At 44.9% G+C, this 27,226-nt stretch overlaps 1 protein-coding gene across 1 annotated transcript in view; it reads left to right on the forward strand.

The window, feature by feature from the left end:
* The window catches only part of DPYSL3 (dihydropyrimidinase like 3), a 56,102-nt gene that overhangs the window by 1,424 nt on the left and 27,452 nt on the right, over positions 1-27,226 (forward strand). Inside the window, exon 2 of the mRNA XM_008069927.2 lies at positions 24,563-24,651. Within this exon, the coding sequence (XP_008068118.1) occupies positions 24,632-24,651 (20 nt within the window). The 5' untranslated portion in view covers positions 24,563-24,631. The remainder of the gene's footprint in view (positions 1-24,562; positions 24,652-27,226) is intronic.

A 27,226-nucleotide genomic window follows, 5' to 3' on the forward strand; every position in this document is an offset into this window, starting at 1 on the left:
CGTGTCTGTGTGTGTGTGCGCGCGCGCGCGCGCGCGTGTGGCGGAGATGGGCGGCTACTCCATCTTTGCAAGGCGAACAAAGGAAGTGCTGACTGGCCCCTGGGGCTCCGCCGCCGACCTGGGCAGGGTGTCACCTGCCCGGCGTCTGCTCTGGGGTTCGGGTCCGGGGCGGGCGTGGCTCTGCTGCGCGTGTTCCTCGTTTTGGGAACGCCCCTGCGCGTGCAGTGGCGATGCGGGACCTTCCCCTCCGCGGCAGCGGGAAGCCTCGGGCCCGGTGCACTTCATTGTCAAGTGGTTTGTCTCCATCGCAGCATCGCCCTTTTTCATGCCCCCGAGCCACCTTTTACACATGTACTCTACCCCTCCCAGCTGTGCAGCTGATGCTGGGGAGACACGCCCCCGAGAAGAGCTGAAGGGTGGGGGCCGTTTTGCCGGGTGGAGGCTTTGGGTTTAAACCACTCCCCCTTTACCGCTCTCTGGCATTGTTTGCTTTCCATTATTGAAGAAACAGAGCAGCCAGTCTTTTCTCACTGCCAATTGTCTTTGCAAAGAACTGTAAAAGGTAACATCAAAATATAAGATAAAATGAAACGCTGATTGGGACAAAAGCTCAGTTTTTATACTCGTCTCTAACGCAGGAGATTGAACTGCAGCTCATGCTGTTAGATGCTGTAGGCTCGCCGCAGGTGTACGGCTCTTGCTGGGCACCCAGTATGCATTTGCCAGTGTGCCCGTTTGGGACAGGCAGAGAACGGGAATTTTTCCTCATACACTGCAGTGGTTCTTATGGACATGGCATTGAGGGCCACGCCCATTCCTCTAGCATCAGTTAAGCCACCTTTAAGGAAAGGTATAACTTGCCTTAGAAGTCGCAGCAAATGTGGATGTGCCCTAACCCCGGGGTGGGGTTTGCAGCGGGTTCCCTTTTGTTCCGTGAACAGTCTTCCTTGGATACATTGTTTTTCTCAGGGCTCCATTCTTTCTCTCCGTGCAGGGCGTGGTTCTGTACAGCAGCCTCTGCCTGAGCTGTGCTATGTCTTCAGCAGCTGCAACAGGAATGGATAGTGGCTGTGGGTTTCTCCAAGCCAGGCAGCCTTGCATTCATTGTCAAAACCATGGGGATACAAAAAAGCGGTCTGGCAGGAGGGGGTATTGGTCTTTGAGGATAAGGAATCCATTTGCAGATTTTTCTCATGCTTTGTGCTTGTATCTCCATGAACAAGGAATCTGTCTTAGAATAAGATACTTTTGTATGTTTTCACGTCAGTAGAAGATTGGTTATCTGTGTACTACTGAGACTGAGGTCCCCTTCCTAGTATAGTTATAAATGTAAAAATGTGGACGCAAATAGACGTATACAGAAAATATGATTAAAGATCTAAATAGAACATGTATCGCCTGCTTTTAATTCTAGTGCATTTTAAGAATGATAATATTATGGAATTTGAAAGGAATTCCCTGTGCCCTCCTTGTTCCTTTCTGTGAAGGCACCCCACCAATGGCTGTGCTATCACTGCAATCTGAGGACTGATGGGCGTGGTCTTTCTTGGCCGTATACTCTTTGCCTTTCTGGGTACTACCCTCTGCCACCATTTTGGAGCCAGAGTAGGGCTTGGGTTTGTTCCTTTTTTTTGTTCCTCCTATTCTTGTAGCCCTTCTGAGATTAAGGCATTCTTACTATCCTGTTTTTATTGGTTTCCTTGGGGGTGGGTGGGGTGTCTCTGTTGCCTGTGGAATTGGCTGGGCCTTTCCCTGTGAGTGACTCGTCAGATCTTCGTGGTTCCCTTGTTCCCTTTGGGTGCTCAGTGTGGATCTGCCTTGACACAAGCCCTTGCTTCTGGGTGCCCGAGACTAGCCGTTTTGGGGATTTAACAGAGAGAAAGGGTTCTTGTGTCTTCACTGTCTAGCATAATGCCTGGCACATAGATATTTTGTGATTATCAGTTAAATGAATGAATGGATTAAAAATTGTTCCTTATAACAAATGACTGTTGAGTGTTTATTTTGTGTAGGGTATTATGCTTTCTGCCTTACATGCATGGTCTCATTTAATCCCTGAATCAATCAGTATTGTCTGGGAGGTATGATAATTATTCTTCTTTTATAGGTTAAAAAAAACCTTAGAACATCAAAAGTCATTTACTCAGGGTCAGAGATGTAACAAGTGTTAGAGGCAGGACTCAAACATATGCACCTGACTAAAATAAAAATGCACGTCCCTCAGGTCACACTCCTTCAGGTGCCCCTGCTGCTCCTGTCACTGCTGCTTGGCGTTGGGAAGCATAGTTCATAGACTGTCTCCACTGCTAGCAAAGCCTGCCTTGTCACTGGCAACAAGTCTCGTCACGTGGTCTCTCTTGCCTTTTATATTATGTACATAGCAGGAAAAACTTTTTGGAATAGCAGTCACCATATCAATTTGGCAGGTAGAGTATTTGATAAGTTACAGTTGTTGTTATCCTCTGATACAAGCTACATCGTGAAGCTGACCCCAGGAGTGGGGGCTGCCCTAACACTTAGGCACCTGGGTTCCAGTGCTTTACATGTATTTTTTATTAGAATTTCCACAGTGACAATTTCCCAGTTAAGAAAACTGAAACACAGGTAGGTGAAGTCTTTTATCTATAGTTTCATGGTGAGAATTTTAGGGCAGAGCTGGAAATCAAACCCAACTCGTGTCTGCTTTCAAAGCTGAAGCTTCCCTGGTACTGCGGCCATTGCCCAGAGGCACATGCAACTGAGGTTTCAAAAGGTATGGATAAAGAGCTCTAGAATTCCTTCGGAGAGAAACTGCAGAGAGCTGGCTTTTTGCAACTACCAGTTGCATTTCTGTAAGCACTGTCTTGCAGATAATGCATTTGTGTTGCATTAGAAGTTTGGGAACGGCTGGAGACACATCTCGGTTTTGAACATGACCTGGGAAGCTCAGCCCTCTGTGACTTCATTTGAGAGGGCATGGCTGTGAGTGTGATGGATGTCATGGAAATTTTTTTCTGTTTTGAAGAAGTGGAGGGGCCATATGAGCTAGAGGAACACCCAGGTATCTGCAGTAGTTGAGTGGGGGCCCTGGGACGAGAGGCGACCCTGAGGAAGGGACAAGTTCAACCCTGCCCTGATCTATGGATTCCTCTGGCTTTAGCAAGTACCATTGAAGAAAGAAAGGAAAATATTAGGAGATGGGGGACTGGAGTTTGGGAAACCAAAAGAAGAGAGTCACCCCAATCAACTCTGCCTGTGCCAGGTGCCTTGAAAGGGAAATTCCAGTGTTAAAGACAAAAGAAAAATATCAGACACTTAGGAATGGAAAGCATCTTGGATATCTGATCACGGAATCTCAGCCCAGGCCCTGCCCGGGGTGTGCATTTGTTGCCTTCAATGTCGAGCGGGTGTGTGGTGATTCTTGGCCAGTTTATTCCTTTTCCTCCAATACTCATAAAATGCCTCAGGTATCTAAAGAGTTTGAATATTAGTCGCTGTGACAGAGCTAGCTGGCCATTGGGGGAAGTTCTGCAGAAAAAGATTTCCCAAGTGAATCTGAGTCTATGTGGCAGAACCACCAGTTTATAAGTAAAAGTCCCCCTGCTTATCGCACCAGGCTGTCGAGAGGCCCACAAGAGGAGAGTCTCGAAGGTAGTCTGTGAGCCGAACACATTCGAGATAGTGAATACTGATTTATTTATGGGTCTCAGCTGCTTTGGAATGTGGAATTAATAAAGGAAGACTTGATAAAGGTCTAGCTTGGAAGAGAATACTTAGGAAATGTATTTTTCACTCAAGTTTTCAAAAAGAAAAGTGAACCTGTTATATAAAAACTTTATTTATTTTGCTTTAGTTATGTGGCAGTGTTCCTCAGAATTATTTCTGACATCGCTGAAGAGGCCACGAGACCCTCTTTAGACTTAGCTACAGACACCTTCCCTTCCCTGGACACAGCGCATGCTCCTTACTTAGTTGCACTCAGTGTTGTTTTCAATCCTAATTAGCTTTTGGCCTACAGTGACACAGGTTTTGAATATCCTTTCTAATAGCTTCTTTATAAACTTGCTTTTCAATGACTTTTCTGCTCATTTTCCTTAATTAGACCAAACTTAAATTAGGTTTGAAAAGAACAGCAGCAAAAAAGCCTTTATATACTAAAGGGCCCTTTGTTCTGTACCTATTGGCATATTTTTAGGACCATTTGAGGTTTTGAAAAAATTACAGGCCAGGCTCGGTGGCTCAGCCTGTAATCCCAGCACTTTGGGAGGCCGAGGTGAGTGGATTGCCTGAGCCCGTAGATTTGAGAGCCGCCTGGGCAACTTGACGAGACCTCATCTTTACAATAAATCAAAAATTAGCTGGGCGTGGTAGCGTGCGCCTGTAGTTCCAGCTACTTGGATGGCTGAGGCGGAAGGATCACCGGAGCCCAGCAAGTCGAGGCTGCAGTGGCCGGGAGCAGCCACTGCACTCTAGTCTGAGTGACAGAGTGAGACTCCAACTCGAAAAAAGAAAAGAAAAAATTACAAAATGATGTTTGCAACAGTAGGAATGTATCCCTAGGATGAAACTTACCTCTCTTTGATTAAATCAGTGCTCCTCATCAGAAGGGGACTGGGAATTTAGAGATGTCATCATCTGGGATGGATGGTGATAGGAGAAGACACTCCCCCTTGACATCAATGTTCAACTGTACTTTTTATCCCACTTTCTCTAGGCCAGTGGGAAACAAATGAGAAAGATTTTGGCAAACCCAAATAATGGACACTTCTGTTTTAAGAGACTTCTTTTGCTGTGACGTGCCTTTCCATCCAACTCAATACATGTCTCTTTCAGTCTATGAAATAGATGTCCCTTCCCTCGAAAAAGCAAACCTGGTTTGGCAGAATGGGTTGAGCTCCTCTACGCAGCCTATTCTCTTGGCTCCAGTGTCCATGTGAACTCTGATATAAAAACTATTTCTCCCGAGGAATTTTGTTCATTATATTGAAGGGAACTCGGTGGTTAGAGACTGGGACTTGCATAGTGGAGCTATTATTAACAGATACCATTTATTGTCTTAGCAGAAACGACATGGATAATCTCATTTAACTCAAAAACTCTAATAGCTACACTTGTTAATTATCATTTTACTTTCTGGAGAGAGGTTCAGAGAAATCAAGTCACTTGACTAAAGTCACACACTGAAAAAGCAAAAGCAAGTTTCTAGGACTGATCTCTACAAAGGTGAGGTCGTTTCATGGGTGGAAAGCAGTAGTACCATATGCATAGGTAACCGACTCCTCCCCCCATCTCCAGTTGCCTGCACCTGTTAGCTCGTAAATGTGGGTCAGTGTTCACACGGGGACAGGGAGAAAATGAATGGCAGGGTCTGGCCAACCTATCCCATCACTATTGGAACAACTTGTACACGTCCTCTTCACTGTTGCTCCTGCACTGCTTCCACCAGCTGTCCGAGTTTACTTCTGGCTGCTTCCCACGAGTATGTGTGAGCGCAGGATAGAGAGGCACATTTTATTTTATTTTTCTGCCTTGCTAAGTGCAGATCTGTGACCAAGGCCCCTCCTCACTCTGTGTTCCTGTCCTCCTCCCAGACACAGAAGGAGCCAGGTTCTCTGTTCCCCTTCAGCTAAGCAGAGAAACATTCCCAGGACACACCCAGCCCTTTCGGCTCAGGGAAGCGCCACAGGAGAGTGTGGTCCAGGAGCCTCTTGGGAACATCTGGAACTCAAGGACATGTTTCTCATGGTTTAATTCATCTTTTTTTCTGGGGAAACATTGGACAGTGAGATGTGAAGGATGAAATGAGATTTTATTTTTAAGAGAAGAATTCCTTGGACTGGTAGCCCAAGGAATGGTCTTGTTGGTGGCAGCGTAAGGAAGGCCCCAGGGGAGCATTTGTGCCAGGGACTCATGCCTGCCCTTCCCTCATTTCCTGTGACTTTGGGCAAACCTCAACATCCCTCTTAGAGTCTGCATCAGTTGAACAAGGGTGTTGAACTGGATGATTTCCGAGCTCTCTGCCAGTGCCCACCGTGCACGCGGTGCACACGACCCTGTGAGCCAGCCCCTGCTCGTCTGTTCCAGATTCATGGAGAGGAGTTCTGAGGCCTTCCTGTGAGGGAGCAGAGTTGGGGAGGGCGTGAGGGTGGCCTTTTTGGCCAAAAATTGAGGGACCAGCCCGCATCTGTGTTGGACAGAAGGGCTTTTATTTTTACCCTTAACATCCCAACCCTTTTCTCATTCAGGGAGGGTACTTAGTTAATAGACTTTTTGCAGAAGAGAAATGGAATAACAAGGGCCAATATGTTCCTTCCTTAGCAGAACTTTTGTATTGGTTCCAGTGAGTGTTAATGTGATGCTGTGATTCATTTGTGGTCACACACATTCTCTCTTGGATGAGGCTACCGTTGACAAGAGCACAAAGGCAGCAGTGGCCCCAGATCTAGACTGGCCAAACAAGCAGATACAGAGAAAACAAGTTTCAGTCTGTACAGTATATGCTCACCCAATTTCCCAGCTGCCCTTGCTAGTATTTTAAATGTGATGGCTGCCATCCAGTGGAAATAGTCGACTCCAAAGGCACAGCCATGCCATGGGTACCCTGCCCTGTGAGGATAGGGACTGTTTTGTTCTCACTGCATCTCCAGCGCTGAGTCTTTTGGCTGGCACTCTTTAGGCCCTCTGTCAATGTCTGTTGAGTGAATGCGTGTACTTAATACTATAGGGGTGATTTCAATAGGGACAATCACCTGGAAGTGTATGCATTTGTTCTTGTGCATCTTCCTTCTCTTCAATGACTGAAGTTTAGGAAACCAAAAGAAGGTAAGATAAGGCCAGACGCAAAGGAACTGGCATAGGATCTCCACCCTAAGGGAAGTGTGACAGCTCTTTAGCAGAATAAGCAAGTCACTGTAACCCAGGGCCTGACCTGACATGTGCCAGGAAGTCTACCTGTCACTTGTCCCTTCTTCTCTGGCCTCTATTTCTCTCCTTCTTCCAAATGCTGCCTCTGGGCTCATTCTGAGTTTGTTTCAGGGCCCACCTGGGTGCTTGTTGCATGCAAACAGATACATCATTTCTCTTACTACAAGTGATTGAAAAAAAAAATACAGACCTTTATGTCTTCTTTCAAATAGAGGGAATTGTTGCTGTGACTCCTTGAACCAGGATACAGCATAGATCTTATTTGAGGCCCCTTCTGCCTTTGCTCATAAACTACAGAGTCATTAGCATTGTCAGCATCAATTAGACAGGCCAGTCTGCATTTGTACAGCACACTTGGCCTTTTAGGAGCATTGGTGAAGGGGCAGCTCCTGGTTCTTTCTGTGTCTCTATTGGTGTTGGCTGTTTATGTGGAATGTTTTTATGTGTGTGTTTTTCAATGACTTTCAGTCACTTGCCTAACTACAACTGTCAGCTTTCTCTGATTTACATTTGAAACTTAATTCTTTTTTTGAGTCAGAGTCTCACTCTGTCACCCACGCTCACGGCCCCCGCAGCCACGACTTGCTGGGCTCAGGCCATCCTTCCACCTCAGCCTTCCAGGTAGCTGGAACTACAGGTACATGCCACCATGCCCGGCTAACTTTTTGATTGATTGTAGAGGTAAGGTCTTGTCAAGTTGCCCAGGCTGGTCTCAAACCCATTGGTTCAGGCAATCTGTCTCACTTCGGCCTCCCCAAGAGCTGGGATTATAGGTGTGAGCCTCTGCACCCAGCCCTGTAGTTTATTCTTGTTACTAGCTTTTGTTCTAAAATCCATTCTTTGGTTTGAAGGGTGGGGCCAGTTAAAGCAGATTTTTCTAAGTTCATCTCTGGGTACAAACCACATAGTTTATGGTCTCAGTAGGTCTATGTGTAATAGTAATCTTTTTAAAGGAAACATCTATAAAGGAAGGCAAAATGGGAGAATTAAAGTATATTCATGAAACAAAAAACCTTTGGTTAGAAAGTGTTTGAGAACTGCATGTATTATGAGGGTGTCACATATAATATAATTAGGTTTAATAAAAGCACTTTGCTATTTTTTCATTGGATAAAAGGTACGTATTGACCAGCATCTCTGGGAAAATTAGCTTAATGAGAAGAACTCACATTTATTGTACCCTACATTAAGTGCTTTTTATTCATTATCTCATTAATCCTCAAAACAATTTAATTAGGTAGATGGATTTCCAACTAAGTCTTTCTTTCCATTTTATTGATGAGGAAATTTAGAGAGATTAAGCAATTTGCCCAAGATCATACAAACCCTAAGTAGCAGAACCAAAATTCAAACTTGGGCTTATCTGACCCACATTCCTAACCCCTGGTATGGTGCTACCCTTATATCATCCTCCCTTCTTTTGTCTTCTCCTACCTCTCAAATCACAAGACATTGGTTTTAGCTGGAGTTCACTTACTTGAAGTCCAAGGTTAGGTCCTCCTCTGTGCCTCTTTTCCATGTGGCATGCATGTTGCAGGTTATGGGAGATGTGCAGAGCAGCCGTGGGTGCCCTCCTCTGCATGGGGTTGGACCCCAGGGCATTGCCCAACCCTAGGAAGCTCCTCAGCCTTCCCATTAGAAGCAGCTTACCAGGGAGGCGCCCACCACTCAGCACCCTGTGCACTAAATTAGCAACAACACCAGTGGAGGACTTGATTCTCATTTCATACTCCATGCCACACACCCCCTCCTCCAAAATAAATCCCAAGCAAGATTCTCCCAAGGGTTGACCCAGTGTGACTCTGTAAAATTCAGACAGATAACCTTAAGAGACTTTTCTTAAGTTGAGCCTCATCTTACAGATGAGAAGACTGAGACCCAAGTGCTCCCAGATGAATTGGACTTTTCCCACATCTGACTTACCGAGGGGTACTAAGATTTTAAAATTAACTTTTCTTTACTAAAAAAGGATGATGGTTATAGAAAAATTTATGGAAAACAAACAATAAGGACAGAGATAGCCATCACAAACATTATGGGTACACTCACTAGAATTTTTCTTATGACCAAATGTGCCATTTATTAAAATGGTACCATATATTGTTTAATGCTGTCTTATGTCTTGCTTTTTATTACATAGTGTTATGATATATTTCCATGCTTTAAATATTCTTGCATAACCTAATTTTAAATAGTTATATATTACTACATTGCTTGGGACATCTAATTAAATTAATCCCAGTTTGTTTTAATTTTTTGGCTGTTTCCAAGGTCTTTGTTTTAACAACAAAAATGAAATTATAGATTTGTTTTCAGTTGCAGTTTTTTGTTTAAGTCAAATTAAAAACTACCCCAGAATGAAAGACCGGGTAACTTGCCCAAAGCTACTCACTCATGAGTGCAAACTATAGATTTGAATCCTGGTGTCGTCACTCTTAACTTTTATTCTGGTCACCACTCCAGTTACTTCACTGGCTGTGCCATTTTCCTGGAAAAGTCTGCTTTCTCCCTCTTTTCTTCAGCTCTGGAATGCATACATCTGTTTTCTCACCACCATCCTTGTCTACCTCCCTGTCTTGTTAGGCTGTTGATGTTTGCAGAGGGAACACCAAGTCTTGGGACCTGAAACTACACAACTGAAGAGGAAACATGGCCAGTCTTCTTCCCCTTCTACTTAGTGGCTTAACCTATAAGCTTAGAAGCTGGTTTTTAATTTTACATTTTCTGTGTATATGCATGTTTATTTTTTAAACTATCCCCCCCTTAATTCTTTCAAGGAGACCTTTATTTAAAATCATGCACTCTTTCCCTCAAAGCCAGTCTGTGCCTCAAATCTTGATGCGATTATTTTGTTTGGGGATATTGATAAATTCATAGTGAGGTTTTTGGTTTATCCAACTAAATTGGTTTGAATTATGACCTTACAGAGAGAAAGGACTTTAAACAACTTAGAAAGTTTTAAGGCAATTGAACATAATCTTCTGCCCTTAGAGACTTCATCCTGGGTTTATTCCACAGAGAAGGCATGTTTTGTTTTGTCTCAGTTACTTCATTGCGTGCTCTATCTCAGACCCCCCTTTGCTGTGAGAAATCTTGGGAAAAACTTAGCTTTGCTTGGCTAAGGGCAGGAAGAGAAATAAGGGGCTCGTTATTCCAACCCCCTTATTTGAATTAAGAAAATGTGGGTCAAAAAGGGGTCATACAGTAAAATAGGTTAAAAAAAATAGGCATGAGACTCTTTTTCCTCTTGTGCTAGTTCAGTGCTTTTCTCATACTTTTTTTGAGGAAAAGGGAAAGTGAGGAAGTATTATGGATTGAGTTGTGTCCCCCCTTCCCCCAACAAATACAAAAGTTAAACTCCTAACCCTTATTACCTCAGAATGTGTCTGCATTTGGAGACAGGGTCTTCAAAGAGGGTAATTAAGTTAAAGGAAGTCATTAGGGTGGGCCTTAATCCAGGATGACTGGTGTCTCATAGGGAGAAAACCTGGGGACACAGACACACAAACACACAGAGGGGAGACCATGTGAGGACGCAGGGATTTAGAAGGGTTTGAGTTGCACACCAAGGAGAGAGGTCTCAGAAGAAATCAACTTTGCTGACACCTGATCTCAGACTTCTAGGATTTGTAACTGTGAGAAGATACATTTCTGTTGTTAAAGCTACCCAGTCTGTGATGCTTTGCTATGGTAGACCTAGCAGTTATACAGGGAGAAAGTTAAGAACAAAGAACTTTAAAAATCCAAGCCTTCAGACTTGGAAAGTTTTCAAAGAACAGAAAAGGGAGACCTAAATAATATTTGTAAGAAATTATGCCACGCCAGAACCCATCCTAACTGATTTTCAGTCATAATTTTATATATGGCATTTCATCCAATCCCTATAACATGCCTAGATTATAATGATTATTAACCCACTTTACAGATGAGGAAACAGAAACCCAGAAAGTTGATTTATCTAAAGTTGCATAGTTATTAACTAACTGTAGGCACTAGGTCTGAATTCATCTTCTTGCGACGTTAAACTCTTATTCATGACACTGTGCTATGTCCTAGACCTAGTAAGGAAGCTGACTGCAGCTGCTTAGGAAACATCACTTATCTGTTGTTTAATGTCAGGAGGAATCCACTTAATGGACTAGACAGAAAATATTTGGCCCCTGATTTTAGGATAACAAAAGAGATCAGGGAAGTTTAAAAAAAATAGTCAGTGTGTTTGAGTTTCACTGCAGTCTTCTGGTGGCTTATACCTTCGCACTCCCAATGGATAGCTGCAGATGATGAAGAATTAGTGTTCAGAGTGCTGGGCATGGGCCCTGTAGAAATCTGACTCACCTGCCCACGCTGGGCTGCATTTGCTAAAACAGGAAACCGACCCGTGAATCTGTAACATGAGCAGACTTGGGAACTGTCTATGCCAGAGTTGTACAAAGGCATATTTTAGAAGTATTTTCAATGATAAGATGTGAAAAATATGCAACAAGCCCTCCAACTCAAATTAACCTGAGCAGTTGGTACACCTAGATGTTATGATATGGAAAATAGGAAGTGCTTTAAATACTGAATGTGGGTGGCTCTGTGGGACCTTCATCCTCCTGTCCTGAAGTTCTGAGGTCCATCAAGGCACACATGTGCAGGCTAAATTCACTTGGCCATTTTCAGTAAGAAGACATTGTCAAGGTAAGAGGTGGGTGGGCACTGTTTTCAGCAGATGCTGGAGTTTCGCCCCAGCTCCAGTCTGTATTAGCTGGGCAGCTTTGTTGGCTCTGCCTTCAGAATAGAATCTTGGTCCAGCCACTTCTCACCACTTTTCATCACTGTCTCCATTCTTGCTCAAGCTTCTGTTATCTTATGGCAAAAGCCTCTAGACACTTCTCTGTGCTTCTGCTCTGCCTACCACTGAATTCATTCTCCGTGCATAGTAACCATAGTGACCCTTTAGGAATGTACATCAGACCAAGTGGGTCCTCTTCTCAGACATCTCTTCTTGCCCTTCAGTGGAAACTCAGACCAGGGGTCTCAGGGTCCCACATGGCCTGGCCCTACCTACCTCTCTGGTCTCCAGTCCTGCCACCACACTTCAGCGACTTGGCATCCGTCTTCCTTCCTAGGGTACAACAGAGCTGGCATGGAGGTGTCATGTCCACAGGATGGCAACCTGGGGGGAGCACCCTGGTCACCTTTTCTAGGACTCACTCAGCTCGTTCAGATCTCCATTCATTGGAGAGCTTCTTACACTTGCCTTCTGTGAAAATGAGTCAAAGCAGCCCTCTACTATCCCCTTCTCCTCTTTATAAATTTTACTTACCGCTGTCGAAATTATACTACTGGTTTACTAGCTTACTTGTTCTCTGCCTTTTCAACTACTACAATGCCTGCTTTTGTTTTGTTCATTATCTTGTCAGAAGGACTGTGAACAAGGAGGCACTTACAAACACTAGGGGAAGGAATGAATGGGTAAATAAATGAGAAGTAATAATGAAATAATAATGAAAAGTCACACTGCTCCTTTACTTTAAACTGATTTGCTTTCCATGGATTAAATGGTGGGAGAAAATAGGTGTCAAGAAGACAAGGCTCCTAAAATATTTGCTCCATGGCACTTGGGACACACCCCACTCCATCCCTAAGGATGGAGTCTGCTCTTGAGTGGATGGAGAGATGAGCGAAGGAGGAAGACGTAGGCTAATAGGGAAAAGTTGACTGCACAGAACCGAAAGCCCACTGTGTCTTAGATGATTGGCAGAGTGGTAACTTTGTTGTTTTCAAAAGACATGATACATATCACAGTATGCATCTTGCTCTGGTAGACATAGAACATCTGCAACTATAAACTTCAGTCTGAAACAGTTCTGAGCAGAGACACATCATGAAAGAGCAGACTATTTCATAACTATTCCACAAGAAGATGATCCTCCTGGTGTTAGACTCATAGAATGTTCACTGGTGATTACTGGGAAAAGCAGGGGACAGCTTTGTAGCCTTGCAGACGGGGTGGAGTCACAGGCCTCTAAGTAGAGGGCATGTATTTCGGTAATGTTGGCATGGTCTCTGCCAATAGCAAGCAGTCCTAAATGCATTTCAGGAGATGCCTGCCATGTGTCAAGTCTTAGATCTATGTTGAAGGTGAAGAAACCTTTTGTTCTAGGATTAACTGCCCACTTGTCTCCGATTTTTGAGTTCTCATCATTTTTTAAGTGACACCTTATTTGTATTTAGTTCACAAGTTCCTTTCATTAAAATCTGCCTGACCTCCTGAAGTCCTTGTTCTCAGAGTATCTGCAGTTTTCTCTGTCAATATAACTTGGGGCAGTTTGGGCCCAAGAGTCAAAAATAGCCAGTGTTAATAACCACCTCTCTAGCCAATGAAAGCAGAGCTGTGGGTGCATAGGATTTCAGGCAGACAGAAGACTGTGGCTGAGAGAGTCATCACCATTGTCTGCTTTGTCAAGGAAGGACCAGAGAAAGAGTGAACTCCTCAATCCCCTTCCCTCCCCATATTCTTGTTTAGGAAGTGTGTTTGGGTTCTTGTAGAAGAGTAGTTAAGGTGTATATCTGAGTCCAAGCACACTAAAAAGGAGATATCAAACTAGTTTTCGGTGCTAGAGGTTAGAATGAGTAGGTATGCACATGGAAGCCCTGGACCTGAGAAGATGCGGGTTCTTGCTTTTAAAAGAACTTCATTTGCAAAGTGTCTACTATGCCCACAGACTCTCACAGCATGCCTTTAGGGCAGAGGCGCTCTCCTCATGTGACAGTCAGGACCCCACAGCCCTTCTCCTTTTGCTGTTCCATCCGGCTGCCTGTCACTGATATGCCACTCATGTTCTTGGGTAGCAAAGCTGACAGTGAGGCCCCTCTGTGCTCTCCTGAGCAATAGACCTGATCTGATGTCTGGACTCCAAGGCAGAGTACTGTGGGACATCTCTGCTCTTTGAAATGGTCCCCTCCTCCCTCACTGTCTGCACAGGGCAGCCCTGTGTGACTGGAGCCCCACAGCTGTGTCCTCTGTGCAACGTCCACCACAGGATGGCTTTAGGAGGCTGCATGAGCCAGTGGTTGTATGCTGATGGCCACAGTCCCCAAGGGGTCCCTCCTTCTTTAGAAGTGTAATGTCAGACGTGGAGAAGCCCTGTGGCCTCCACGAATAGACAGGGAGCCATGGCCTGCCCTTTGAAGGTGCTGCACACGTACTCCGAGGCTGGAGCCCATGGCATTCCTCCTCTGGGAATTGATTGCGTCTTGGCAGACTTTCAGATCTAATGAAAAGGTTTCTTGTTCCTGAGAAGCTATAGGGTGGGAATTTTCCCAGCTTTCCTGTCCTTGTGAAGGCCCTGTCAAAGCCAGCTGTCAGTCAGAAAAGATCAAGAGGAAGACCACTTATGAAGTGGGGTGGGGTGGAGGGGTACCCTTTGGGGGCTGGCAGCTGAAAGCAGGGGGCGACTTTCTGGGGTCACAGCACTCTGACCAGAGTCCAGGGCTGCTGACTCCCGTGCTAGGATCTTTCCACCATTCTTGTTGCCTTCCAGTCTGCACAACCGTGTCCAGTGTGGTGTTTGCTCAAGACCAGTCATGGACATCTGACCACGTTCTAAGCCCCAGGTCCTTGCCTTCAGCACCCTGTATATGGCTCTATGGTGGCCAGTACCTCACAACTACTCATATTCTGGCACAGCAGTGTCCTCACCCCTCTTCCCATCCTCCGTCTCTGTTGGTGGTCTCTCCTGGACGTACTGCTATGGAACTTCATGGATGCTGGCACTCATCTTTCCCTCCTCCTCAGTTGTGGGGCTGACTCAAGCTTCCTCGCAGTGCTCCTTGCCTTTTCTGGGACACATTCTTGCTAGCACACTGGACCATGGCAACCACCATATTCTTTGCCTTTTCGCGGTTTTATTAGGTCCCTTTTAAGGTCTTAACGTGTCATATGCATTGAGCAACTAGAGAAATAATGTAAATAAATAGAGGAGAGAGATTTGAAAGGGTTTAGAAAGTTCCCCATGCCACGTCACTCTGCATCCCTTCCTGCCACCACACCCGGTGTTAATAATTGGGTATGCTTCCTTCCAGATCATCTCACACAAAATCATAACAAACATATTTACTTTGAGGATTTTTGTTTGCTTTGGCAAGAATTAGATCATATTTTGCACACTTGGCTGCAACATTCTTATTTTAGATATCTTTTCCGTTTAAGACACTGATTTAATCCGTGCAGAAATAGCCATAATAATAGTAACACACAGTGTGGCAAGATTGTGGTCTATTGTGTCATGTCCCATGGCTGGCAGTTCAGGGACAGGCAGGTATTTTCTGGTGGCCTCTCTAGGTGCCCTTTCCTCCCTGTCTTCCTCTCTGCACCAGGGCCCTGCATCCTTCACTCCAGTATCCTCTAGTACCCCTCATTCCAGTACCCTACCCCAGTACCCTCACTCCAGTACCCCTCACCCCAGTATCCTCATTCTAGTACCCTCACTCCAGTACCCCTCACTCCAGTACCTCTCACTCCAGTATCCCTCATTCCAGTACCCCTCTCTCCAGTATCCCTCACTTTAGTATATTTGTCACTCCAGTAATCCTCACTCAGGTCCGCTCACTCCAGTACCCTTCACTCCAGTAACCCTTCCCTCAGTACCCTCACTCTAGGACCCTTCACTCTAGTCCCTCTCATTCCAGTACACTCATTCCAGTATTCCTCACTCCTCCAACCCTCATTCCAATACCTTTTTCCAGGTCTCTCTCTCCAGTATATCTCACTCTAGTACCTCTCATTTCAGTACTCCTCATTCCAGTACTCCTCACTGCAGTAAAACTCACTCCGGTAAACCTTACTCCAGTACCCCTCTCTGCAGTATTTGTCGTTTCAATATCCCTTGTTCTATATTTCTCATTCCATTATGTTGGAAATTAGTGACCCAGCCAACTCCACACTTTCCCACTAAAATGTTTTTTTCTCATGGGTGCTGTTGCTTCTCCCAGTGACTGGTTATGGGATGTCAGACTGTGAGCCAGCCTCCCAGTGCGTCCATGTCTTCATCAATTTAATGAGAACAATAGCAGTCTGTCATTCACAGCACTTTACTGAGGGTTAATGGAACAAAATATGGTTAAATCTTCTAACCATTTTGGCACGAAAGAAGTTTTCAGTAAATGCTAGTTTTGAATTGTCGTTCCCTACTCTGATCGGAATTTCTCTTGGCCACACCTTGTGTCCAAGTCAGCCATTTCCGCAGACCCACTTTAGACAAGACCTCTGTGGACCCTTGTTTGATTTCTGCCAGACAAAATTTTTCTCCCGTTCTCTCTCTCTCTTTGGGAATAGATTGATCTTGTACAGCAGTTTTAGGTTTACAGAAAAATTGTACACAGGGTGCCGAAAGTTTCCCTGTACTCCTTCTCACCCTCCCAACCTCATGTTTCCCCTGTTATTAACATCTTGCATTGGCGTGGTACACGTGTTCTACCTGATAAAGCAATATTGGTACATAATAAGGACAAGTCTATGGTTTACATCAGGACTCCCAAACATAACAGTTGTGCAGGTTTTACGCGCACTCGCCATCACAGCGCCATCTAGGTGGTCTCTGGCTTGCACATCTCCAGGCCCCCTTTCTTCTCCAGCTCATCCCCCCACAACCACTGGAACCACTGGTCATGTTGTCACTTTTGTAGTTTCACCCTTTGTCTTTTTACTTTACATTTTTTGTGTTCATGGCTTAATTTTCTTACTGTTTCATCTTTACTTCTCTATATGCCTAATACAAAACTTCATGGCTAGACATTACATTACACATTTTATTGTATTAATTCCTAGTTTTGCTGTCTATTTTTGGCAAGTGATACTGGTTTAGGATTCCGGACAATCAGGTAGTATTTTCTTTTCTTTGTCTCACTCCGTCGCCCAGGCTGGAGTACAGTGGCATGCTCATGGCCACCCCTGTGTTGACCTGCTGGGCTCTGGTGATTCTTCTGCCTCAGCTTTCCAAGTAGCTGGAACTACAGGCATGTGCTACCACGCCCTGCTGATTTTTTATTTTTATTTGTAGAGATGAGGTCTCGCCAAGTTGCCTGGGCGGGTCTTGAACCTGCGAACTCAGGCAATCCATTTGCCTCAGCTTCCCAAAGTGTTGGGATTACAGGTTGAGCCACCAAGCCCGGTCAGTATTTTCTTTTGAAAAACATTTAAGAATAGCAGTAAGCAAATAGCAGCACAGCTTGTAGTGAGATATGTGAAGTATCATGCAGGTGGTGCACTGGTGTCTGAGGTTTGGCCCACATAGAGCTGGCTCACTTTCCTGTTGAGGACAAAGTGGCTTTGAGCCTCCTACTATCCAAAGCTGGCTGTTCCTCCCCTCCCCATCCCTGGCTCCTGGCCTGCTATCCCATTGTGCCTACCTGTTGCTTATCTGCTTAGCCTGTTGAAGGTTGAGAGACCACTATTGGGGCTGGGATGAAGGTGCTATCCACAGTTCATTCCTGTCTGCTCTGCCCCGGGGCAGACCATATCACTGCCCAGTCCTGTTGATAATTATGTCTTTCAAAGGGTTAGCATGAAGTTCTGAAAGGGAGGAATGCACACAGCTGGCTCTGCTCTAGTCCAGGAGACTGGCGGCTGCTCTGCCCTGGTTAATACTGCCCTGGGCTACTGCTCCTTCCACATCTTTGCTGCTCCTGCTTTGCATCTGTCCCTCCAGGGTCAGCCAGAGATAATAAAGTGAAAGAGGGGCTTCCATGTGCTGTGTGTTCTGCTTGTCGGGTTAGATTTTGAATGGAGTTACCCAGGTTAACTTCCTTCCAGCACACCTCGATGGTGAATACGTGTGTTTAGATAATGAGAGAAAGGAGATTAATCTGTAGCAGTTCAGAGGTTTGGAATAACCAATTTTCTTAAATATGCCTAGTTTCAGTAAAGTCTCAAAGCCAAGAAACCTCATTGCTCCTCAAGATGTCTGTGTTCTCATAGACCTTCCTCTCCTTTTGGTCTCAATGACATGCTTTTCTTTGAGGGTCCTAGAGACAGAGCCACAGCCAATGGAGCAGGTATGTATGGAGGCCATTCTAAGACTTCCCGCCCACTCTCCCTTCTTGCTGGAAGAGAGTAGATTGTGATCTCCTCATGAGGGCTCATTTATAGAGGAAGGGTGACCTGGAGGGGCCATGGGAACTTGCCCTGTGGGGGTGGGCTTCAAGAGGGAAGTCTGGGCTGAACTTCACTGCTGGCTGCAGGAGCTGAGAATGAGAACAGTTGCTAAGTGCTGGCTGGAGCCTAGGATTCCCTTGCTGGCGAGGTCTGTTCCATTTTGGTTCACAAAGTGTTGCTCAGTTCTTTTTGAGTGTGTGTAAGAGGCGTCTTACAGCAGCTGGTTGTAATTGTAAGAAATGATGGTGGTGGCTCACGTGTATTGGGCATTCACAGATGACCGCAGAGGTCAGCCTTCTGCACATCGTGAGCCCATCATCCTTGCCAGCACTCTCAAAAGCGAGACTTCATCTCTATAATAAATCAAAAAATCAGGCGGGCATGGTAGCGCATGCCTGTAGTTCCAGCTACTCGGAAGGCTGAGGCGGAAGGATCGCCGGAGCCCAGCAGGTCGAGGCTGCGGTGGCCGGGAGCGGCCACTGCACTCCAGTCTGGGCGACAGAGTGAGACTCCAACTCAAAAAAAAAAAAGTTATCATTGTCCCTGCTGGTCACTGTGTGGTCACTGAAGCCCAGAGAGGTGGAGTTGCTTATCCAGGCATAGTGTTGGCAGCACAAGAATTCACCCTCAGGTCTGTATGTCACATACTTAATAAACAGAGCCAGGACAAGAACTCTTGTCTGCTGAGAGTCCATTTGGACCTTTTCCCTAGTCCCACGTCAAATCACCTGGAATATCTTAGAACGCCTGGTTTTCTCTCTCTTCTTGAATTCATGCTGCTTTGGGGGAAGAAAAACAAGTTTTCATCCATGTAGTCCATCCATCTTGCTGTTTTCTTAAGAGTGGGAGTGTTTTTAGGAAGTCAAATCTAATTGCCCAAAGGGGAATTTATTTTAAATAACCACCTGTGCCTTCATCTGGATTTTAAAAGGATTTTGAATCCCCACTGAGAGGATTAGAGTCTGTGCTTTGCAAATGAAGGTAACTTCATCGTGTATTATCTTCATAGGATCATAGTTTTTATTCTGAGCTGCTGGAATGTCTGCGGAGTAGACAGATGCGTCTTAAGCGCTGTTCTTACACTGGTCTTGTTGACTGGAGAGAAGACCATGGAGGGTTTCTCTGGGAAGTGCGTTCTCATCCCCTCTGATAGATAGAGGTGGTGATTTACGTTCTTTACATTGAAGACGAGAAGGGGAAACTAAAGTGGAAAACAACCTCTCCAATGGGCTTTCAGTTCCAGATTCTGTCTTTGCATTCCCTATCTTCATTGGGATCAGTCATTCTTAACAATACCCCTTGTAATAGGGTTTACTGCCTCCCCTATTCTCCTTGCCTCCTTCCTTTCTTTCTTCCTTTCTTTTTCTCTTCTTCTTTTCCTCCTCCTCTCTCTCTTCCTTTCTTTCTTTTCTTTATTCCTCTGTCTGTCGGTCTTTCTCTCCCTCTCTCTCATGAGCTCTGACTATAGTTGACTTTCCTAATTTTTATACCCTAATGCAGGAAAAAAAGTTAGACTTTTATCACACTTTAAGGGCCTGTGCTACCTGGGTTGTAAATTAGGTCCCTTTATAAACTGCATTAACACATGCAGGCCATAAGGGGCAGTTCAAATGCATTGATTTTATAAGTAGTGGCTTAGAAGTTACCGACTGGATTCCTAAAGTGCCCACTACAGAGAACTTGTCAGCAGTTTCAGCACTGGAACAGTCAGATTCAGTGTCAAACCAAGAAGAGCCCTGTCGAAGGGGGTGGCATGTCTGAGGCTTAAACATACTTGGTACAGTGGCCTTGGGGATTCAGTGTGGTGCCATGGGTGGGAGACCTGGATTCCTTCCAGCTGGTACTACTCAAACCTGTCACCTGGAGTGGCGAACGTCTCCCCATTTGGAAAACGGGAGCAATAGTCACTCACCACAATTCTTGAGGCTTTAAAAAAGTAAAAGTACTTAAATATTTTATTAGGGTAAATATAATATTTATGGACTATTTACTGTATGCTAAATCTCTCTCTGTCTCTCTCTCTCTCTCTCTCTCTCTCTCTCTCTCTCTCTCTCACACACACACACACACACACACACACACACACACACACACACACACATACTTTTTTTCCTCATTCCTGGCAGTCACCCTGTGAGGTAAGCTGGGTATCATTGTCCACTCTGGTCTGTTGAAACCACTGAAGCTCTGAGAGGTTAAGACCTGATGGTTAGGTTAACACCTAGCTAAGTGGTCAGTCTGGTTCTCCAGTAGTGGGAGACCCAGCTGGATCCAAGCTTGCCAGCTGGTGCACCTGGCGCCCCACTGGGCTACAAGGCAGTGACACACTCAGCCCACAGTGGCTATGCAGAGCCTAAGACTGAGCCCCCGACTGGTTGCTTGAGGCTCTGAATAGCTTCATTTGGGGCTCCAGACACCCTCCAGATTACCACAGTGTGCTCTAGAAGTACTATCATTCCTTATGAATGTCATGATGCGAGAAAGATGCTGAGCTCCAAATGATACCATGTGACCCCTCAGGTATCAGCTCTGGGTATTTGGGTGCTTGGCTGCCTCGGCTGCCAGGAGCAGGAAGCAAAGACCCCACAGAGCTGCATTCATCACAGAGGATGACTCCTATTCATAGGTATGAGGTTTGTTCATCATGTTGGTTTTTGAACCTAGCATGTGTTTACCTGTAGGGCTGGTGTGTGAATTCATAGACAGATGTCCTTTGCATTCAGTGAAGTTTGATTTTATGTGGCCTGTGGGTGACCGGTAGTTATGTCATCCCCAGTCCACATTCCTCAGTGCCTAGCCCGAAAACTGCCTTTCAGACTCCTGCAGCGATTTTTCCTTGCATGGAAAGAGTTAACATTAATCAAGTATTTTTAGGGGGGTGGTAGCAAGCTGAGGACCCCCAGGGGAAGCGTTTTTTGAGCTCTGTGAGTACAGATTTTGATATTTATGCTCTGCATGACAAAACAAATAATAATACTTACCGTCCATGGAGCAAAGATTTTGTTACTCCATTCTCTGAAACCTAAACCAGGCCTGTCATTTGTCTTTGCTTAGATTCTGTTTAGATTCCAGATTTTTGAGGCAGAGAGTGCTTATTTAATGATCATTTGAAGAGTTTCCGGTGACACCATCTCAATGGTGTTAATTCCACCGGGATCAGCTCTTATTGTCCCCCGATGCACATAGGCCTGAGGTGGCCTTTGCCTCTCTACTGACACGTGGCGCTTGTAGAAGGGTGTGAGATCACACCTGTGGTTCAGGGCTGGATGTCCCTAGGCTGGTCGTATTTCATAACTGACTCCAGTCCAGACAGAAACTGGCCCCTTTTCAGAACCCAGTTTAGTTCAGACCTTCACTGACAAGATAAAGACAATCAGAAAGCACGGAGCTGAGAGGGAGCATTTGGAGTTAACCATGATTGGCCTCTTTTTTGGAAAGCAAGATTTATTGAGAGGACAGAAAAGCCCCCACCGTGGGAGGGACCTGAGAGGGTTGCCCTACCAGGATTGTTGTTATGATGACGCCCCTGTTGTTGCTGGTCTGTCACCTCCACAGACACACGGAGCTGTGTGGGGTCGCCTCCCAGGGCTGGGCTGTGACGTGGTGTCAGGCAGGCTGATGGCTGCTTAGAGCCAGCGGTGGAGCATATCGAACACAGATTGCTGACCCAGAGCAGGGCCTGGGGATGTGCATTTTTCTAATGTGCATACTAGTTTGGAAGCACAGACCTAGGACTGCCTTGTGATTTTGCAGCACTGCTAAAATAGTAGATTTCAACAGCCTTCTCTTTTTTTCTGAAAATTCCCATTGTCTGATCACCTCACATAATTTTCTGCCTCAGATGCCTTTCTATCATGCAGTTATAATACAGCCTCCTGTGTCTCCCCTTCACCCACTCACCTGACCAATATGTGGCAGCTGTCTGTGATGGGTTCCAGGAAGGAAGGTGGAAAGATGGAATGATACATGGTTTCAGGACGAAAGGACCTTTGGTGTCGTCAGGGGATCATCGAACAATAAATCAACTACTATAGAAAAATTGTAACTGTTCCAACTAAATTGCAGTGGGAGCAGGTGAAATCTTCCCAGAGGGTCAGGGAATGCCTCCTGGGGAAGACCTGTGACTGGAGGTGACAGAGAAGATGGTTGCTAGCTGCCAGGTGAATAGACGAAAAGACACAGAGGATATATGTGCAAAGACCCAAAGGCTAGAGAACCTGATACGTAACTAGGACTGCATGTTTCATTGATTTCCCTCTGTCTAAAATACCAGGCAGTGCATGATAGAAAGAGAGTGACTTGTGGGCAGAGACCAGAGTGTGGGGGACGTGTATACCATATGTGGTAGGCGTTGCTGCTTGACCTCCTTAGCAGTCTCTCTGCCACATATGAGGATTTTTCTAGACACCCCATGGATCTGTATCTTTTAAAACTCCTTTCTCCTGACAATATGGCCTGATGGAATGTCTTATTCTCATACAATACCTTGCAAGTGGGAGAAGCTGAGTGGTGATTTTCTGAATTCCGGGTGGGCCAACCTTCCACGCTCACCTTCAGGCCCTGTCACTTCTGAATCCACAAGCCAGCTTGTCTGTGGGGCTTCCTCACCTCACAGCTTCTATCCTCTGAAGGCTGAGGTTCTCAGACGGTCCAGAAATCAGCATCAAGAGAGTGATGGTGGTAGTCCTGTCTGTCTTCTTGCCCTTGTTCCACTGATTGACAGCCCTTAATTCCATAGTCATGTGGCCATGGAGCACATTTGCCCTGAGCAGCGTGAAGATGGTCTCCTGCACACAGGGCTCCACTCCCCTGCTCACAGTCCTTCTATGTGTCTCAGTGTATTTCCATTCACACTCCAACTCCTAGCAATCCCAGGACAATGAGCCTGCCCATCTCCCCACCTTTCTCACCTGTCACTTTCTTCTTTGAACCCTAAGCTCCTTCCACATTGATCTTTTTGAGGCTTTCAAAGAAGCAAAATGTATTCCTACTTCAGGGCTTCTGCATATGCTGTTCCTCCCACCCCTAAAAAGACCTTTTCCAGCCTCTGTCGAAACAAGCCCCACTGCCTTATCATCTATGACATTTAATACAATTTTACATTGTTTTGTTGACTTTATCGCCATACTTCCCCTTAAAGTTCTGTAACGCCATGGCCTGGTAATGAATGGGTGGTTGGATGGATGGATGGATGGATGGAAGAGTTGGTGTGTGGGTGGATGGATGGATGATGAGTGGATGAGTGGGAGAGGTAGGTGGGTTGGTAGATGGATGGATGGGTAAGTGGGTAGATGAGTGGACAGATGGGTGGGTGGGTGGATGGATGGATGGATGGATGGATGATGGATGGATGGATGGGTGGGTGAGTGGGTGGGTGAATGAATGGATGATGAGTGGATGGATGGATGGATGGATGGATGGATAGATGAATGAATGGTTGATGGGCAGGTAGGCTGGTAGATGGGCAGCTGGATGGGTAGTTGAACTGATGGACGGGTGAGTGGGTAGATGATGGATAGATAGAGGGAGCTGAAGTCTTTTAAGCTGAACTTTCCACGCAGGATCCAGCATCCTATTCTTTGTTCATGCTGAAGCTCCACACAGCCAGGCTCCTAGGAATTCTTTTCTCCTCCACAAACCCAGCAATGCTGCATCCATCCCTCATATTCCAGTATAAGTTTCATTTATTTAATGAAGTGTGTGCTCTGTAGAGCTGACACTGATTTGTGCCTCTCATGACATATATAAAATATGTGTTTATTTTGTTTATAACTTTGGAGCGTATTTGCATTGTTTCCACCTGGACCACTTATCCAAATTTTATCTAAGTTATAATTTGTAAAAAGACTTTATTTTTCTCACAGTTAAAGCAATAAAGAAATACACTCAAAAATGTGAGAAATACTGAGTATAATGGGGCAAATATAAATTTTGCATAATTTCTCCAGTGAGTTAAATACCATAGATGTCTTGTTTCCAAGACAAGACTTACACATTTCACAACTCTGTGTGCATACATGCCTAAGTATCTGGAATTTTAAACGTAACATGATCTAAGCATGTCTTCATGTCATTATAAATACTGTTAAAAGCTTGCCTCATTGTATACCTAATCCTAAATTTTATTTTTGAGGATCACCATTGAGTGTTAAGAGTACCAGACTGTGCTAGGCACTGAGACATATATTATCCTACTTTAAATATTTAGTGCCTATTGAACCAGAAAATATAATATAAGGAATGTCTTGCATACTTGAGTAGCTATGTTTCCAAGAGGCCATGATAAGTTGCAGAAGCAAGAGGTGAAACTCTAGAACAATTTGAATTACGGGAAAACGAGAAAGACTGGGTCCCCAACAGGTACATTTAGTTTAAATGTTGAGTGTGTGAGCACACAGATGTCTATAGATAATATGTTTCTACTAGACGTCTGGAACAATGAATCAGGAAAACCTTGGCAGACTACTCTCCTCTGAAATCTTAACTGTGAGAATAACTTATGCTTTCCTTCTTTTCCAGAGTGACCGTCTCCTCATCAAGGGAGGCAGGATTGTCAATGATGATCAATCCTTTTATGCTGATATTTACATGGAAGATGGCTTAATAAAGTACGTATATAAAACCCTTCTCTTTATCTTTTTCTGCTTCTCTCCTCATAGCAGTACAGGAAAAGACTTGGATTAGATAACTGAACTGGAAAAACTGAGTTTAATAAACAGAAAGATGTCGGAGGCCCCTTTGTGTAGATGATATTGTTGGACACTACAGGTCACAAAAAATGGAAGATATGGCCACTGTCCTTAAGGCTGCTGAAAAATGTGCACCCTAAAAATATAAGGACTTGTGTAACAGGTATCCGAGGGGCTGAAATCAGAACAAGTGATTTAGGAGTGCACAGAAAGGAGAATTTCACCTAGAAAGAAGGTTTTGGGGGTAAGAAGCGTATTTAAACTGATCTTTGACCTAAAAGTGAGATTTAGATGGGCAGAGCACAGACAGGACATGTGCTTCAACAAGATTTCCAAATAGTCATTAGGGGCATAGAGTTCCTGCACGGAATGGGCTGCTATTGGCTACCTGTAAGCAGCACAGCCAGGTAACTTTATGTGGTATATGTCCCTTACATTGTGATCTTTAAAAGGGGCTTCAAATCTGCCAGGTAAGTGGGGGACACACCTCATCAACAAGGGTGCCTGCATAATGAACATTTGTTTATTTATTTTGAGTGGGAGTCTTACTCTGTCGCCTAGACTGGAGTGCAGTAGCCGCTCCTGGCCACTACAGCCTCGACCTGCTGGGCTCCGGCAATCCTTCCACCTCAGCCTTCCGAGTAGCCGGAATTACAGGCACGCGCTACTACACCTGGCTGATTTTTGATTTATTGTAGAGATGAGGTCTCGCCAAGTTGCCGAGGCGGGTATCAAACCCGCGGGCTCAGCATAATGAACATTTGTATACCTAATCCTGACTTGTACCCCACATCTTTAAAATAAAAAATTTTTTAAAAAAAGAGGATTCAATTTACACAGTCTTTTATCCCATAAGGCAAACACTGATAAGGTGTTTTTAGGACTAGTATATCTAATCTACCCTATTAGCCACCTCTGGCCTCACTCAGCCTTATTTTTAGATTTTTTTTTTTTGAGTAGGAGTCTCACTCTATCACCCAAGCTGGAGTGCAGTGGCATGTTCCTGGCCACCACAGCCTTGATCTGCTGGGCTCAGGCACCTCAGCCTTCCAAGTAGCTGGAACTACAGGCATGCACTACCACGCCCAGCTAATTTTTTAAATTATTGTAGAGATGAGATCTCGCCATGTTGCCTAGGCTGGTCTCGAACCCACGGGCTCAGGCAGTCCTCTCACCTCAGCCTCCCAAAGTACTGGGTAGATTATTTAACTTCATTGGCTATCTAAGATTTGGTTAAGGAGATCTCTTATTTACCTTTGAAAACTTGGCTTCGATATAATTTTCTGCAGGCAGACGTTCTTTACCAGGGCCCAAGTCGAGGCTAGCTTCCCCTTCTGTGTACTTTCAAAGCAGCCTGTGCTTTTATCAGTCATAGCAATTCAGTCACTGCTAGTCCCCCTTGAGAGCAAGGACCACATCTTGTTCATCTCCGTGGTACCATTCCTTGACTCAGGACCCAGCACATAGAGTTCTGATGAGAGCTACTGCTCATTGAGTGTGTAGTATGTGCCACACTGTGTTTCCCATGCTGTGTCTCATGTCTCATTCAGTCGGCTAGCAAGCCTATGACACATAAACTCTGTGCTATTATTCCCTTTTTTCAGATGAGGAAAAAGAGGCGCCGAGAGAGTCAATCACTTGCAAAAGGTCAATGTATTGGCCAAATACATTGAGTGAGTGAGTGAATGAATTCATGAATGAACAAATGCAAGAACGAAGATATTTGTTCATTGTTGCCTTGCCAATTTACATCATTACTTTTTCATAATAGAAGGAAGAGAAATGGAAAATAGGCAGACCAAACAATGTAAAACAACAATTTATTCAAAACATAAGCCATAATTGATTTTATATTTTTCTATTACTAAAGGATTTTTATATACACTTGGCATCTTTGGAGGTAGCACGTTCTCTCATTTAGAGATCTGTAGCGATGGGAACGATTTAGTACCACGTGCTTCCCCCTCATTTCAGAAATCAGGATAGGCATCACTAATTCATCACAGAATGTTTGAAGTTGAGCCTCGAGTACATGTTCGGAATCCATCTTCATACTACTGCAGGCACCAGTCCCCCACCAGAGCTGAGCATGCAAGACGAATCCTTTGTGCCATCTCTATGCGAAAGACAAGGCCACTTGCCAAGGATGTTCCAGAAGGAATTTAACAATCTTGTGTGTGTGTTAGTGGCAGAGAAAAGGTTGAATAAACGTGATCTTCATCCAGTCCTGAAATTTTGTATATCTTCCAACAACATTTTTACCTCACAGAGCATAAGATTAGCAGTCATTTCTTCCAAGAGTTACATAGTTGGTTGTCTGTATTTGTGGAGCATCTGCTGTGTTCAGGTGGTGAGGAAGACATGGGACCCATGCTGCATCTGTCACATGCTATAGTAGATCTCACTGGGGCAAGATCACCATGCTCTGTTCCCCCAGGGACCACACAGTCTCTTACAGGAACTGGGATATCTGTATATGTGCATAGGGCCTAAT

This window comes from Carlito syrichta, unplaced genomic scaffold (assembly GCF_000164805.1).
Source record: "Carlito syrichta isolate Samal-C Ts95f unplaced genomic scaffold, Tarsius_syrichta-2.0.1 Scaffold312553, whole genome shotgun sequence".
Lineage (NCBI taxonomy): Eukaryota > Metazoa > Chordata > Mammalia > Primates > Tarsiidae > Carlito > Carlito syrichta.